The sequence below is a fragment of the Papio anubis genome, chromosome 8 (assembly GCF_008728515.1).
Source record: "Papio anubis isolate 15944 chromosome 8, Panubis1.0, whole genome shotgun sequence".
Lineage (NCBI taxonomy): Eukaryota > Metazoa > Chordata > Mammalia > Primates > Cercopithecidae > Papio > Papio anubis.
In genome coordinates, this window is record NC_044983.1 from 101,764,304 (window position 1) to 101,779,756 (window position 15,453).

At 37.7% G+C, this 15,453-nt stretch overlaps 1 protein-coding gene across 6 annotated transcripts in view; it reads left to right on the forward strand.

The window, feature by feature from the left end:
- OXR1 (oxidation resistance 1) overlaps positions 1 to 15,453 on the forward strand; it is a 466,073-nt gene that overhangs the window by 152,368 nt on the left and 298,252 nt on the right. For 3 of the 6 annotated variants that reach the window (XM_003903062.4, XM_009213471.3, XM_017962223.2), the window contains exon 1: positions 13,533 to 13,649. The exons of 2 other annotated variants lie outside the window; for them this stretch is intronic. In XM_003903062.4, coding sequence (XP_003903111.1) covers positions 13,624 to 13,649 — 26 coding nt within the window. In that variant the 5' untranslated portion in view covers positions 13,533 to 13,623. Of the gene's footprint in view, positions 1 to 13,532; positions 13,650 to 15,453 lie in introns of those variants that run through there. One more of the 6 variants, XM_021942556.2, reaches the window with a different exon arrangement.

The window sequence follows — 15,453 nt, forward strand, 5'->3', positions numbered from 1 at the left end:
ATCATAGAGAAACCTTTCAGAGAGTTTTGCATTTTGTTTGTCAAAGTTTAAGAAAAAGCTAATTTTGTGGGAGAATTGTAAACTTTGTTAAACTGAACAGATGAGGAGAAAGAAAAGAAACCACTGAAAAACTCATTAAAGGTTGTAATTCTATAGTACGGACAATTTCCAGAAGAATAGGAGCTTTTATGTGCTCTGAAGCAGCATACTTTATGGGTGATGTCATGTGTTTTGACTCTGAAGCTATGAATGTCACTAAAACAGATAAGAAAAAAAAATTGCTTTTCCGGGGTGATAATTTTTCCTTGCTCATTGTCAAATTATTCTGAGACACAAAAAAGCTGAGTTCACTTTACTAATTTGTAATTTGTAACAGTTTAGACAGAGGTTAATCTAAACTTTACTTCTATATTTATCTGTGCTAAGAAAAATTAAAAATTAGCTAATGTTACAATTGAATGGATTCAGAAAATACAATCCATTAATTCAGCAATTCTGTAATGAGTGCCTACTAGGAATCAGATGCTGTTCTTGATGCTGGGCATACAATTATGAATACAATCGTTGAGGTCTCTACTTCCTTTGAGCTTACTGTTAGTGGAGGAGAGAGATAATAATAAACACGTTTCAACAAGACAGCATTCCATGGTGAGGGGACCGTTGCTATGAAGCATATAACACAGGGCGGCATGACTGAAGGTGACTGGGTAGGGGTGGGGAGGAGCTGCCTTAGCTGTGGCCAGGTGTCACCTCTAAGGAGCTAACAGTTGAGATAAGAGCTAAATGAGGGATCACTGTGCAGACATCTGGTGACAGACTCTGCAGTCCAAGGAACAGCAAGTGAACAGTGCTGAATGTGGGAGCATGTTTGCTGTGTTTAGGAAGACAAAGGTCAGTGTGGCTGAGGAAGTGAGGGAGGGAATGGTCATGAGGTTGGTGTGACAGGAAGCGGGCCGTGGAGGCTTGATAAGGAGTTTCCTAAAGCCGATCCCGAAGAGCTCTCCTTGGCAGCAACACCTTACTTGCCGACCTTATTGCTCTTGACAGAGTCTCTACTTGAACATAGAAAACGACAAAATTGCCTTTGAATCTGGGCTTGTCATTCATTCAGTCAGGTCTTCTCCCTAATCATCCTCAATTGTGAGGATCTGTGATGCTATGAAAGGCAAGTGCCTGTTCCAGTAGTTATCAGTACATCTGTTTAATCACTTAAACACTCAAAGCCCGAATTATTCATATGTTCATGTGACTTTATAAGCACACTGGGGACTTGTGAATATGACTTTATGTCCCATGTAAAGAATCAGTACACTTTCTCTACATGATGGGACAGGGGTGACCTTCAAACTGTGGAAAGTGGGTACATTTTGACGTGAGATAAGAGTGATACTATCTCACCATAGTTTTCCTTTACTGTCTGGTGTTCCGGAACATTCCTTCTTCACCACCATAGCATGCGGCCCTATCAAAGCCCCTCTGTCTTCTCAAGGCTCAGTCTCAGGTATAGTAACCATTCTTTGTGTGATATATTTCCTCACCCTTCAGTGCTCTGATCACTCACTACTTTATTGGATGGGGTTGGTCATACAAATATGACCAAAAGTGATGTAACCAATCAAAAGTGGGTCAGATGGATAAAGAGTAAAGTAGAGCTTTACATTCTGGATGCTACATCCATTTTCACTATTTAAGGTCACCCTAGCTTTTTTGAAATCCACTTCACATTTTTTTTTCCTCTCCAAGGAGAAATTTAAAATAATCATGTATTTTAGCCTAAAAACTAAAACAGATACTATTTATAGGCCTTTCTCCATAAAAAAATTAGAGTTAGTACTTATTGAAATTGATAATAGCATAAGCCATAGCTACCGTTTCGTGACTCCCGTTTATGTGCCATACAGTCAGCTAGACCCTTGCATATGTCATTTCTGGTCGGCATGAGGCTTCTATCAAGTATTTATTATTATTCTCAGTCTACAGATTTGGAACAGGAATTGAGAAGTTATGTAATCTCATTCCAGTTTTCACTACTGGTAATTAGCATATCCAGGTTTCAAACAAGATCTATTTGGCTCAACAGCCCAAAGTCATAATCACTTCACTCTCCAGCCCCATTTAAAATCAAAATAGCCACCACTGTATTGTGTCCTAAGAGCTTTATGAATATGAGCTCAATTAGTCCGCACCACAGCCCAATAAAAATGAGTGTTTTGTGCCTATCTAAAAAAAAAGCAAACATGAAGATGAGAAGTTTTCATCAGAACCTTACAATTTCAAGTGACAGAAAACCTAAGTTGTAGTGGTTTAATGGTTCATATAAAGTCTAGGGGTGTGGCTGGCTTCAGTCATGCCTAAGCCTAAAGGAGATAATCTCCCTCTCTTCGTCTCTTTACTATACGTTTCTCTCTGTCAGCTACTTTCACACATAGCCTTCCCTGCAGAAGTGGCAGAACATCTTCCAGCAGCTACAGGCTCCCATCCTCTCTGGTCACCTTGGAAGACCAGCCATGCCTCTCTCCCTGTAGTTCCTACAGTTCCTGGAATTGAGTGTCATTTTCCTTGGGTTCGGCTTGACCTGAATCATAGGCTTCCCCTGGGGCAGAAAGGTCAGCTCAATGCAACTCAAACCCCGTAAGAAGAGAAGTGGTACATTGTACCTTCCCCAAAAAGAAACGGGGGTGACTACTGGCTGAGCAAAATAAAATTAAAAAAAAAAATCTCTCCATTCTATGTGCCTGCAGTGCAATAGCAGTAAGTGGCATAATCAGGATTCAGATCCAGAATTAAAGGCTCCAAAATACTTTCTTTTATCCTTTATGCTGTGTTTTATCTCCATATAATTGTCTTTTAAAATTCATTGTGAGATTATTTGTCAAGCTCTTGTACTTCTGTTAAAAAAAAAAAAAACCAACAATTTGTTAAGCAAGTGATGTTCAAAAGCATCAGCATATTTGTGGTTAATCTCTTTAAAATTAGCAAGTCTATCAATATACAATTTCTAGAAGCTAGAAACTCTGAACTTTTGGTAAGAAAGTGTAATGATTTAGTGTCTAATTTCATAGATATCTTTGTATTAAGTAAAATGTCCCTCTTCATATCTCCAAAATAAAGGATATTTAGCATAGAATGGAATTTTTCTTATCTTACATGTTAAGACTGCACTCTTTTCTGCCTTTTACACCAATGCAACTGGTCTTTATCAACAATTCACAATCTTTATTTCATTATCTTTGACCTCTGATTTAGAGGACGGTACTCTCCCCTTGGGAGAAATTAGGAAGCATATAAGCAGAAAGAAATCATATAAACAATGGAAAGAATACACTATTAGGAACCAAGAAACCAGGATCATGATCCCAATTTGACATTGGCTCCCTGTTAATAAGGGATGGCAAATGGGTTCTAAATTTCTGAGATCATCTCCAACAACCCTCTTATATATTCTCTTTAATAGCTGTTTTCATGCTGAGTGCAATAGAGTTTTTCATATTAGCCAATAAAGCAAAACTCATTCACTCAGACAAAATGAATTGAGAATCTTTGGCAAGGTGCTGTGGTAGATACAGTGAAGCTGCAAGATGCCTCCTACTGGGAATTTGTTGTGATCCCCTAAAATGCATTATCTAATATGTGCATGACACTGTGCCAGAAGCTGGGACTGTAGAGATGTAAAGAAAACTATTTGGGGGCTTATACTCTAGCTGGAGTGATATAAGCAAAAAAAAAAAGATAAATAAACACCCAAGCAGCATATATGATGTGTGATGTGCCATGTAAATAGGACAAACAACCACTTTACACGTTAGGCTTCTAATGAGCAGTGCAGACCTTTAGGGACTGTTCATACATACCTTGTAATACGTGTGGATCTCATTGCGTCCATGGGTATCCGCATAGAGGTAAATGTAGGAGATCAAGGTAGGGACACAATGACTAGATTGTCAAACAATTATATTCAAATCCAGAGTCATCTAAATAAAGAAAGAAGGAGATTGGGAAACCCACCACAAACCAGAGAAATGGTTTTATCTTCCTATGTTATAATGTCCGAAACAGGAGTCACTAGTTGGTATTGACATATGCTGTAAATGAAAAACACACCCTGAATTTCCCAGATTTAATATGAAAAAATTGCAAAATATCTCAAATCATTTCTATACTGACTACATGTTGAAATGGTAATATTTTGGATATACTGGACTAAATAAAACATAATTAAAGTTACTTATTTTTTAATGTGGCTTCCAGAACATTTAAAATTCCATATATGGCTTATATGATATGGCTATTGAATGGTACTGGGTTGTCTGCTTTGGAACTGTGCAAATCATTTAACTGCTCGGAGATTCACTTTTATCATCTGTAAAATGGGGATGAAAGCAGTGCTGTTCTCATAGATTTATTCTTCGTGTTAAATTAAATGATACTTATTAAGTACTTACCAGTGCCCAGCTTACAGTTAGGATTCAATAAATGAGAGCAGTATGTTTACGATACAGACATAACATGTTAGTGCAGGACCATATAGCTGTCCAGCACTACTCTGGTTCCCATAATTTACTAGTCTTATGACCTTGGGCCAGTTACTTAACCTCTCAGTACCTCAGGCCCCACCTGCATATGAATTGAGTTTATCAAGAGAGACATCCCCGTTGCTGTTCTTGGGATAATTAAATGAGAAAATCCATGAAAGGTGCTTAGAACCTGCCAGGAGCAAAATAATGGAAAATTATAGCTGTATGGTTGTTCCTGCAATTGTTCATATTCAGAAGATATTTGCTTTTTTAAAAATTGTATTTCTAGTTGTGTTTGTTACTGCTATGGACTGATTCTGTGTCCCTTTAAAATTCATATGTTGAAACTTTAATCCCAAATGAGATGACATTTGGAGTTGGGGGCCTTTGGGAGTCTATAAGGATTAGATTAGATCAAGAAAGTAAAGCCTCACTGATGGGATTAGTGCCCTTAAAAGGAGTTGAAGAGTCCAGAGCTTTCTCGGTACCATGTGAGGACACAGCAAGAAAGTATCTGTCTGGAAACCAGGAAGAGAGCCCTCGCCAAAAACCTGACCACACGGTCCCACTCTGATCTCAGATGTCTAGCCTCCAGAACTGTGAGGAAAAAAAAGTTTGCTTTTTAACCCACCCAGTCTATCACAGTTTGTTAGAGCAGCCCAAAATAAAAGTTATTGTAGTTTAAAACATTTTTTAAATTCAGTTCAATTTGTGTTTTTCCTGATATTTGCTTTCCCTTTTTTCTGATATTTTATTTCAAATTCAGAGATTCTAAACCACTATGTGTTGTGAATTCCCATGTAGCTAAAGGCATGTGCTGGCTTTTAATAGTCACTGCCCACCCCACCTCAATCACCTTCTTATTTGACATACAGACATTGTGGGTTTATCTTGCCCTGCTACCTGCTAGGAGATGGAGCAGATCATTTTTTTCTTACTATTGAATCCTTAGTACTTAGCAACATGCCACCAAGTATTCACCAAAGGATTCAATAAATGTGTTGAATGAATGAGAAAGCAGATATAAATACTTACTTGAAGAAGAATAATGCAATCAAGTTTTAGATATAGTTCTAATTAGGTTCTGCACTTAAATTGACTAGATTCTGGATAGCTGAAGTGCTGGATAAGTGAGGTTTTACTGTGGCTGATATTTGGAGGCATGAAGAAAATTTCACTTAATTGACCTTTTATTTCATCTTCAACTAAATGAAAAAAGTCTGCTCCATATTATAGAGAGGACTGAGAGTGGTGCTCCTCGGCGGCAGGACTGCATTGGTAATTTTCAAGGTGGACAGCAGTTTTAGAAATTCTAGGATGTTATCTAGATAATTACAGTCTTGTAATTTATTGGTTTATTCACACACCTACACCCTACCCCAAAAAGCTATGGTCTAATAGGCTCTGCTTTGAAGAAAACAGTGCAATATTTTCTGGACAGTTGTGCTCAGCACTGCCATATGGACAACTGCACAATTTGTCCTCAATCCTAATGTCACAGGACAATCGGCTCAATCTCTAATGAAAATGTGATGTTTTTTCTATATATACTGAAAAGTACTGCTGATTTCAGTAGTAGAGAAAATATATTGTATATTATTACATGGTAAACTATTTGGTATGTAGTTAAAGAAGAAAAAGATACTTCCATTCCTTTCTAGTTCTGGGTGATAGAATAATTTCCAGTTCATCAAAATGTGATTGTTAAAGATGCATGCCTACAGCCCTAGGCATGCATCTAAAACATATCAAGCCACTGTTGAATAGATTACTAGCCACAGTTTTCACTCTCATTTTTTCTTTTCAGGAAGGCGTAGGATTTGGTTTGTAATTATTATCTCCTTAGATACAGAAAATTGAAAAATAATATTGAAGAGATTATTCATCAGTTGGGATTTTTAAGTAATAATTTATCTTTAGTCTTTGAAAACATACTAAAATATAAAACATCACCAAATTGAAATTAAAATATCAGCATAGCATGTTAACCTAGATGATAGGAGTGTTTTATCACCAATTTGTATTCCCAGGTTAAATGTATAAAAATAATTCGTACTTCCCCATTCTTACCATATTCCCAGTATTAGTATTAGCCATTGCTTAATTTTTAATAGCTGAGCTTGAATTTATAAACTTTGGTTTAAATTTTTCATTGTTTTCTAAAAAGATAGTATCATCTGCTAGGATTTTTATGGTTTTGCGTTTTACATTTAAGTCTTTAATCCATCTTGGGTTAATTTTTTTTATAAGGTGAAGGAAGGGAGCCAGTTTTCCCAGCACTGTTCACTGAATAGATCCTTTCCCCATTGCTTGTTTTTGGCAGGTTTGTCGAAGATCAGATGGTTGTAGATGCATGGTGTTATTTCTGAGGGCTCTGTTCAGCTCCATTGGTCTATATGTGTATTATGGTACCAGTACCATGCTATTTTGGTTACTGTAGCCTTGTAGTATAATTTGATGTCAGGTGGCATGAGGCCTCCAGCTTTGCTCTTTTTGCTTAGGATTTTCTTGGCTATATGGTGTTCTTTGATTCCATATGAAATTTAAAATCGTTTTTTCTAATTCTGTGAAGAATGTCAGTGGTAATTTGATGGGAATAGTATTGAATCTCTAAATTACATTGGGCAGTATGGCCATTTTTATGACATTGATTCTTCCTATCCATGAGGATGGAATGTTTTTCCATTTGTTTGTGTCCTCTCTTACTTCCTTTAGCACTGGTTTGTAGTTCTCCTTGAAGAGGTCCTTCACATCCCTTGCTAGCTGTATTCCTAGGTATTTTATTCTCTTTGCAGCAATTGTGAATGGGAGTTCATTCATGATTTGGCTCCCTGCCTGCCAATTGTTGGTGTAAAGGAATGCTTATGATTTTCGCACATTGATTTTGTATCCTGAGACTTTGCTGAAATTGCTTATCAGTTCAAGAAGTTTTTGGGCTGAGACGATGGGGTTTTCAAAATATAAAGTCATGTAATCTGCAAACTGGAACAACTTGACTTCCTCTCTTCCTATTTGAATAGCCTTTATTTCTTTCACTTGCCTGATTGCCCTGGCCAAAACTTCTAATACCATGTTGAATAGGAGTGGTGAGAGAGGGCATCCTTGTGTACTGGTTTTCAAAGGGAATGCTTCCAGCTGTTGCCCATTCAATATGATATTGGCTGTGAGTTTGTCATAAATAGCTGTTATTATTTTGAGATATGTTCTATCAATAGCTAGTTTCTTGAGAGTTTTTACCATGAAGTGGTGTTGAATTTTTATCAAAGCCCTTTTCTGCATCTATTGAGATAATCATGTGATTTTGTCTTTGGTTCTGTTTATGGGATGGATTACGTTTATTGATTTGCGTATGTTGAACCAGCCTTGCATCCCAGGGATGAAGCCAAGACTTAATCGTGATGGATAAGTTTTTTACGTGCTGCTGGATTCAGTTTGCCAGTATTTTATTGAGGACTTTTGCATCGATATTCATCTGGGATATTGGCCTGAAGTTTTCTTTTTTTCTTGTGTCTCTTCTTGGTTTTGGTGTCAGGAGGGTACTGGCTTCATAAAATGAATTAGGGAGGAGTCCCTCCTTTTCAATTGTTTGGAATAGTTTCAGAAGGAATGATACCAGCTCCTCTTTGTACCTCTGGTAGAATTCAGCTGTGAATCCGTCTGGTCCTGGACTTTTTTTCGTTGGTAGGCTATTAATTACTACCTTAATTTCAGAGCTTGTTCCTGATCTATTCAGGGATTCGACTTCTTCCTGGTTTAGTCTTGGGAGGGTGTATGCATCCAGGTATTTATCCATTTCTTCTAGATTTTCTAGTTTATTTGCATAGAAGCGTTTATAGTATTTGCTGATGTTAATTTGTATTTCTGTGGGGTCAGTGGTATATCCCCTTTATCATTTTTTATTGTGTCTATTTGATTCTTCTTCTCTTCTTTATTGGTCTATCAGTCTATCTATTTTGTTAACTTTTTTCAAAAAACACCTCCTGCATTCATTGATTTTTTGGAGGGTTCTTCATGTCTCTATCTTCTTCAGTTCTTTTCTGATCTTAGGTATTTCTTGTCTTCTGCTAGCTTTTGGATTAGTTTGCTTTTGCGTCTCTAGCTCTTTTATTTGTGACTTTAGGGTGTTGATTTGGGATCATTCTAGCTTTCCGATGTGGGCATTTCCTGCTATAAATTTCCCTCTAAACACTGCTTTAGCTGTGTCCCAAAGATTCTGGTACATTGTATTTTTGTTCTTATTGGTTTCAAAGAACTTCATTTCTTCCTTAATTTCATTATTTACTTAGAAGTCATTCAGGAGCAGTTTGTTCAATTTCCATGAAATTTTGTGGTTTTTGAGTGAGCTTCTTAATCCTGAGTTCTAATTTGATGGCACTGTTGTATTGAGAGACTGTTTATTATAATTTCTTTTTGCGTTTTGCTAAGGAGCATTTTACTTCCAACTATGAGGTGGATTTTAGAATAAGTGCCATGTGGTGCTAGGAACAATGCATATTCTGTTGATTTTGGGTAGAGCGTTCTGTAGACATCTACTGAGTCCACTTCATCCAGAGCTGAGTTCAAGATTTGAATATCTTTGTTAATTTTCTGTCTCGTTGCTCTGACTAATACTGACAGTGGGGTGTTAAAGACTCCCACTATTATTGTGTTGGAGTCTAAGTCTCTTTGTAGGTCTCTAAGAACTTGTTTTATGAATCTGGGTGTTCCTGTATTGGGTGCATATGTATTTAGAATAATTAGCTTTTCTTGTTGAATTGTTCCCTTTACCATTATATAATGCCCTTCTTTGTCTTTTTTGATCTTTATTGGTTTAAACTCTGTTTTATAAAAGACTAGAACTGCCACTCCTGCTTTTCTCTTTGCTTTCTAAGGCAATTCCATTCAGGACATGGGCAAAGAATTCATGACAAAAATGCCAAAAGCAATTGCAACAAAAGCCAAAATTCACAAATGGGGTCTCATTAAACTAAAGAGCTTCTGCACAGCAAAAGAAACTATCATCAGAGTTCACAGGCAACCTACAGAATGGGAGAGAATTTTTGAAATCTAGCCATCTGACAAAGGTCTGATATCCAAAATTTACAAGGAACTTCAACATATTTACAAGAAAAACACAAGCAACCCCATCAAAACTGGGCAAAGAATAGGAACCGACACTTCTCAAAAGAAGACATTTACGTGGCCAGCAAACATATGAAAAGAAGCTCAACATGACTAATCATCAGAGAAATGCAAATCAAAACCACAATGAGATACCATCTCACACCAGTCAGAATGGATTATTAAAAATTCCAGAAACAATAGATTCTGATGAGGCTGTGGAGAAATAAGAGTGCTTTTACACTGTTGGTAGGAATGTAAATTAGTTCAACCATTGTGGAAGACAGTATGGCAATTCCTCAAGAATCTAGAACCAGAAATAACATTTGTTCCAGCAATCCCATCACTGGGTATACACCCAAAGGAATATAAATCATTCTACTATAAAGATTCATGCATATGTATATTTATTGCAGCACTATTTACAATAGCAAAGACATGGAACCAACCCAAATGCCCCTCAATGATAGACTGGATAAAGAAAATGTGGGACATATACACCATGGAATACTATGCAGCCACAAAAAGGAATGAGATCATGTCCTTTGTAGGGACATAGATGAAGCTGGAAGCCATCATCCTCAGCAAACTAACACAGGAACAGCAAACCAAACACCGCATGTTCTCATTCATAAGTGGGAGTTAAACAATGAGAACACATGGACACAGGGAGAGGAACAACACACACCAGGGCTTGTTGGGGGTGGGGGTTGAGGGGCGGGAACTTAGAGGACAGATCAATAGGTTCAGCAAACCACCATGGCACACGTATACCTATGTAACAAACCTGCATGTTCTGCACATGTATCCCATTTTTTTCTAAAGAAGATCTATAAAAAAAGATAGTATCATCTGAAAAATTTAGTTACAAAATTCTTGTAGGAAATTTATATGTATACACACACACACACACACCCCCATATATATACACCACACAGATATTAGCATTATTATAATTTAATATAAATCACAGTATTTAAGAACAGATATGGATAGTTTAGATACGACCTTGGGCAACAGGCATTAGGAATTCAAGGAGAGTTCTTCTTCTGGTGTTTCTGAATCCTTTGTCTAATGAGTCTACCAACGGAGCCATTTATTTACAGGGAATTAAATGGAAACTGCTAAAGCACTCCTGATAATCTCCACCTGCTGTCCTATTATTAAAGAGTCTTGCAGTACAGTGAAGTAGACAAACACACTCATCTTACCTATTTTATTTCTAGTATAACCTCATGGACTAGTGATAGGTTTGCAGTCATTTAAGAGGCTTTATGTAGCATGAAATACCAAAGAAGGGTGAAATCTGAATCATTATAAACCAAACCACAATATAGAGGTGAAAAGTACCATGAGTCTTAACAGCTTTATTGTAAGAGCCCATTCAAACATTAGCATTTCCACAGTGCCAGGTGAATCCATCGGCAGGATACTGAAGCATGCTGTCTGGTGCCTGCAGTTTGAGAACTGCTCATTATTAACTGGGTCATGATTCAGGACAGCACCCCAGATGCACCACTTCCAGCTTGTGCTAAATGAAGACTAGGCTCATTACCATGCCTGTCTCCTATGCACCCTGTCACTTACTTACCAAAGCATCATTTTTACCATCATTTCCATCCATGTCCATCATCCGATGCCTATTTTAGACCTTATTTACTTTTGAAGTATACTCTAGATGTCCACTTAATCAGATTCTACCTGAATAGAAATGTTAGGGGCAGAAATGAAAGGACATTCATACTAATCAATTCACAGCTTAGCACTATTCGTACTGCAAGGCTTTAGAAAGGGTTTCCAGACATGGCAAATCATATCTTCCTACTCCTCTTAAAGTGAAGAAAAATGCAGCTCCTCCTGGAGAACAGTGGCAGAAATGAAATGCTTGTGGAGCCAGGCTATGTCCTTTCTTAAAAACAAGTTGACTTTAATTTCACCTGGGTTGGACATGCTGATTAACAGAAGCAGTAACAAGACCAGGGCCTTACAATGTTTTTCAGACCCTACTATCTGCAGAGGGAATCAAGAAGAGCCCTTTCTTACTAGGCTGTCAAATAGAGATTGACTTTGTGAAAGTTTTCTTTTCCAGTCCAGGCAGATGAATGAGAGTGAAAAATATGAGGGTGATGAGAAGTGGTTTGTCTCCCCATCCCTGATACCCTCTAGAAATCTGCAAGGTGGACTCTTGTGTTCAAATGTGGTTCATTAACAAATAAACTTGTATTCTAAGAACATTGCTCTAACTCATTTCTACTTTGCTTTACAAGTTAAGACTTCTCTGAATACACAGGGACTTCTCCACTTAGAAATCAAATTTTTGAGGCCAGGTGTGGTGGCTCGTGCCTGTAATCCCAGCACTTTGGAAGGCTGGGGCGAGTGGTATCACAAGGTCAGGAGTTCGAGACCAGCCTGACCAACATGGTGAAACCCTGTCTCTTCTAAAAATGCAAAAATTAGCCAGGCGTGGTGGTGTGTGCCTGTAATCCCAACTACTCAGGAGGCTGAGGCAAGAGAATTGCTTGAACCTGGGAGGCGGAGCTTGCAGCAAGCTGAGATAGCACCACTGCACTCCAGGCTGGGCAACAGAGCAAGACTCCATCTGAAAAAAATAAATAAGAAATCAAATTTTTGGCCAGCCACAGTGGCCCATGCCTGCTATTACAGCTCTTTGGAAGGTTGAGGTGGGAGGATTGCTTGAGGCCAGGAGTTCAAGACCAGCCTGGGCAACATAGCAGGACCTCATGTCTATTGAAAAATACAAAAAGTAGCCAGGCATGGTAATATGTGTCTGTACTCTGAGCTACTCTAGAGGCTGAAGCAGGAAGATCACTTGAGAGGTTGAGGCTTCAGTGAGCCAAGATGGTGCCACTGAACTCCAATCTTGGCAACAGAGCAAGGCCTTGTCTCAAAAACCAAACCAAACCAAACCAAACAAAAAAAAAACAAAGAAAGGAAACCAAATGTTTGTGATGATCTCTGGTGGAAGAAAACTTAATAAGCTTTTATCCCACCCTCAACATATTCCTTAAAAGACACGAAGTTTATTCTTTCTGGTAGTTCAATTTGTTATAATGCTGCGTAATTTATAGCTGAAGACCACGTTTACAAATTTTGTGTATCATCATACACATCTCTTATTTCTAAAATAAATTAAAAGTCAAACGTTACTTTGAGGACATCTTAAATTTTTGAGGGTATTAATTTGACTTTTGGTAACTGAGGCTTATCGCTAGTAGAATGCTTCACAAGAAATCATTAATTTACCTTATCTGATTTTTCTTTTAATATAAAGGGAAAATGGTCTGGTGATATAAAGGGATCTCCTGAAAGCAATGTATGAAGGGGAGGGACGTAGGGTAAAGTGCTCAATAAGTCAGTGTCTGGGTTCTTACAGGACAAAATTCAAATCTCATCTCTCCCACTTACTAACTACCTAACCTTGGGCAAGTTCCTAAACCTTGGTAATTTTCTATTGTTTATTCTGTTCGATAGAAATACGAATAGCACCTCCCTTAGAGTCCACTGTGAGATTAACGAAGTCATGCATGTAAATCACTTACCATAACGCCTAGCACATTGTAAGAACACAGTGAATTACAGTGATAGCAGTGTCGATATCAATATTCTTGTGTTCCTTGGTTAAAAGTCTGATATGGGCACTATCTCTAAATCGCTTCTGTGTTTTCCTTGTAGCACTCAAAGAAAAATACACTTCCAGATCTTTCTCACATACATGTCTGAAGAGTCATCGTAATTAGTACCCCCCTTCGTTGTACACACCAAACGACATATTCTTTGGGTGATAACAGCTTGCTATGTGGGATTTGGGTCTCTTTTTGCCTTAGATGTTGGTCTGATACTAGCACCACCCCCCAACAGCCGGGCTCCTGGCGGAGGTAGTGGGTGGAGCTAGCGAGACATCTAGTACCGGGCTCACAGGTAACAGAACTCCGATCAGATCCGCCCCGCTCCCACACAGATATAAGGTTGCCTGCCTGCCTGCACAGAAATGACGAAGGACAAAAACAGCCCAGGGTAGGTGGGATCTGTCAGCCTGCATCTGTTGTTACTTCCTGTGTTATGGAGAAAACGTTTCCTAGTTCCATTATAAAATAGCTCTCTGATTTCTGTGCAAGTGAGAAATCAAATCTTTGTGTTTATGGGACCAAACAGATGGATTTCTGTTGCCATTTGGTTCCTGGCGTAGTGGGTCCGTGAACAAGGCAGACTGCCAAAGACATAGGTACTAAAGAAAGGGAAAACCCTTCTGATATGTTTGCTGTGCGGTATTCATTGCATACGATCCATTTCAAAGTCATAGTTATTCGTATTTTCAAATGCTGTTTTTACTGATTTCAACTCGGCACCACCTATCATTTATGAACACAGTTTTATTGTTTGGTTTAAGCAGTTTTAAATGGCACAGGGAGACAATCATAATTTGCATTCTCAATTAAAATATGTTAAGCACTTATATATTTCAGTATGTTGTATTCAGCTTAAATATATTATTTAATAATCTAAAATTACTTGAAAAAAACAGAATCGTGAAAAACGTTGTCTATATTATTCTGTGAATAATAGTTTCAACCACTTAATATTTTAAACTAATATACCATAGGTCTAGCAACAAAAAATAATTATTGGAAATTCTTGCTTTTCAGTTGTTACCGGCATAGACTTCATTACAGGGATAGGCCTCACTGGCCTTGGTGGATGACCAGGTGCTCCTTTTAGAACATCAGTTAAAACAAAAGTGCAGAAATCTCCCGCCCCCAGAAGCAAACTACCTTTACTCCTTAATTCTCATTATTCCTGACTGTAAGAATGCATTTTATTTTTCATTATTTCTGTCAGATGTAGATAACATCACTGATGTTGTTAACATCATTTAAATTTCAAGATTATGTTATGCTCTTATATAATTAAAGCTATTTTGTTCTCTAGTATGAAGTTTATAGGTGGGCAGGTGAGAAAAACACAATGTTTGAAAGTTGAGTACTTAACCAGATTACTTAATTAGCACCCTCTTCTGCCTGGCTTGACATTTATAGTTGATCATGAATTTGCATCTTGGAAGCCAGAAAGCAACAATTATCTGGAAACTTAATTTAACAAATATAAATTTTGCCTGACATATTTTAGGGGTTGAAATTGCCTTGTTAAGAATGAGTCTACCTCAGCTGATGTTACCCCTCTGCTCACTTTTGACTCTTCGTTTAATTTTAAGAAAAATTCTTGCAGTTCTTCTTGCCTCTCTTCCATCAATATTTAAACAAGGAAGGCCATCCGTAGCTCTGAGCCAAATGCAGCTAGCTACATAGAATATGGTTTAGTCACAAAACCAATAGAGTTACCAGAAACCTTAGCAAGTTATTCCTTGAGAAGTAGTCCCAGATACAACACCACTTCTACTCAAAGCCAAAGCTATTGTTGAATGTAGGCTACACCCTGTTCTGTATGCTTTGCCTGTATTAATGGCGTCATCACAACCACTCCTGCAAAGTTTGTATTGTTATAATTCCCATCGTAACTGGTGGCATCCTGAGGTAAGAAAAGAGAAAGCAAATTATCCAGCTCCACGCAGCTAGTAAATGATGATGGTAGAGTCCACAGAAGCTTGGTAATAGATTTCTTAAAAGTTAAATCCAGTCCCAAATTACTTGTTTAAAATTCCTTTTACATTTCCTTCATTAGATATTCAAATTACAAAATATGTGCATATTGATACAAATAAAAGAAAAATCTTAATGATGCCACATTAAGAGGATTTCTTTTACTTTTTTTTCTTTTAATTTTTTTTTGCTGTCCCTTGGAGTCAGTAGGGTCACATCCCCTT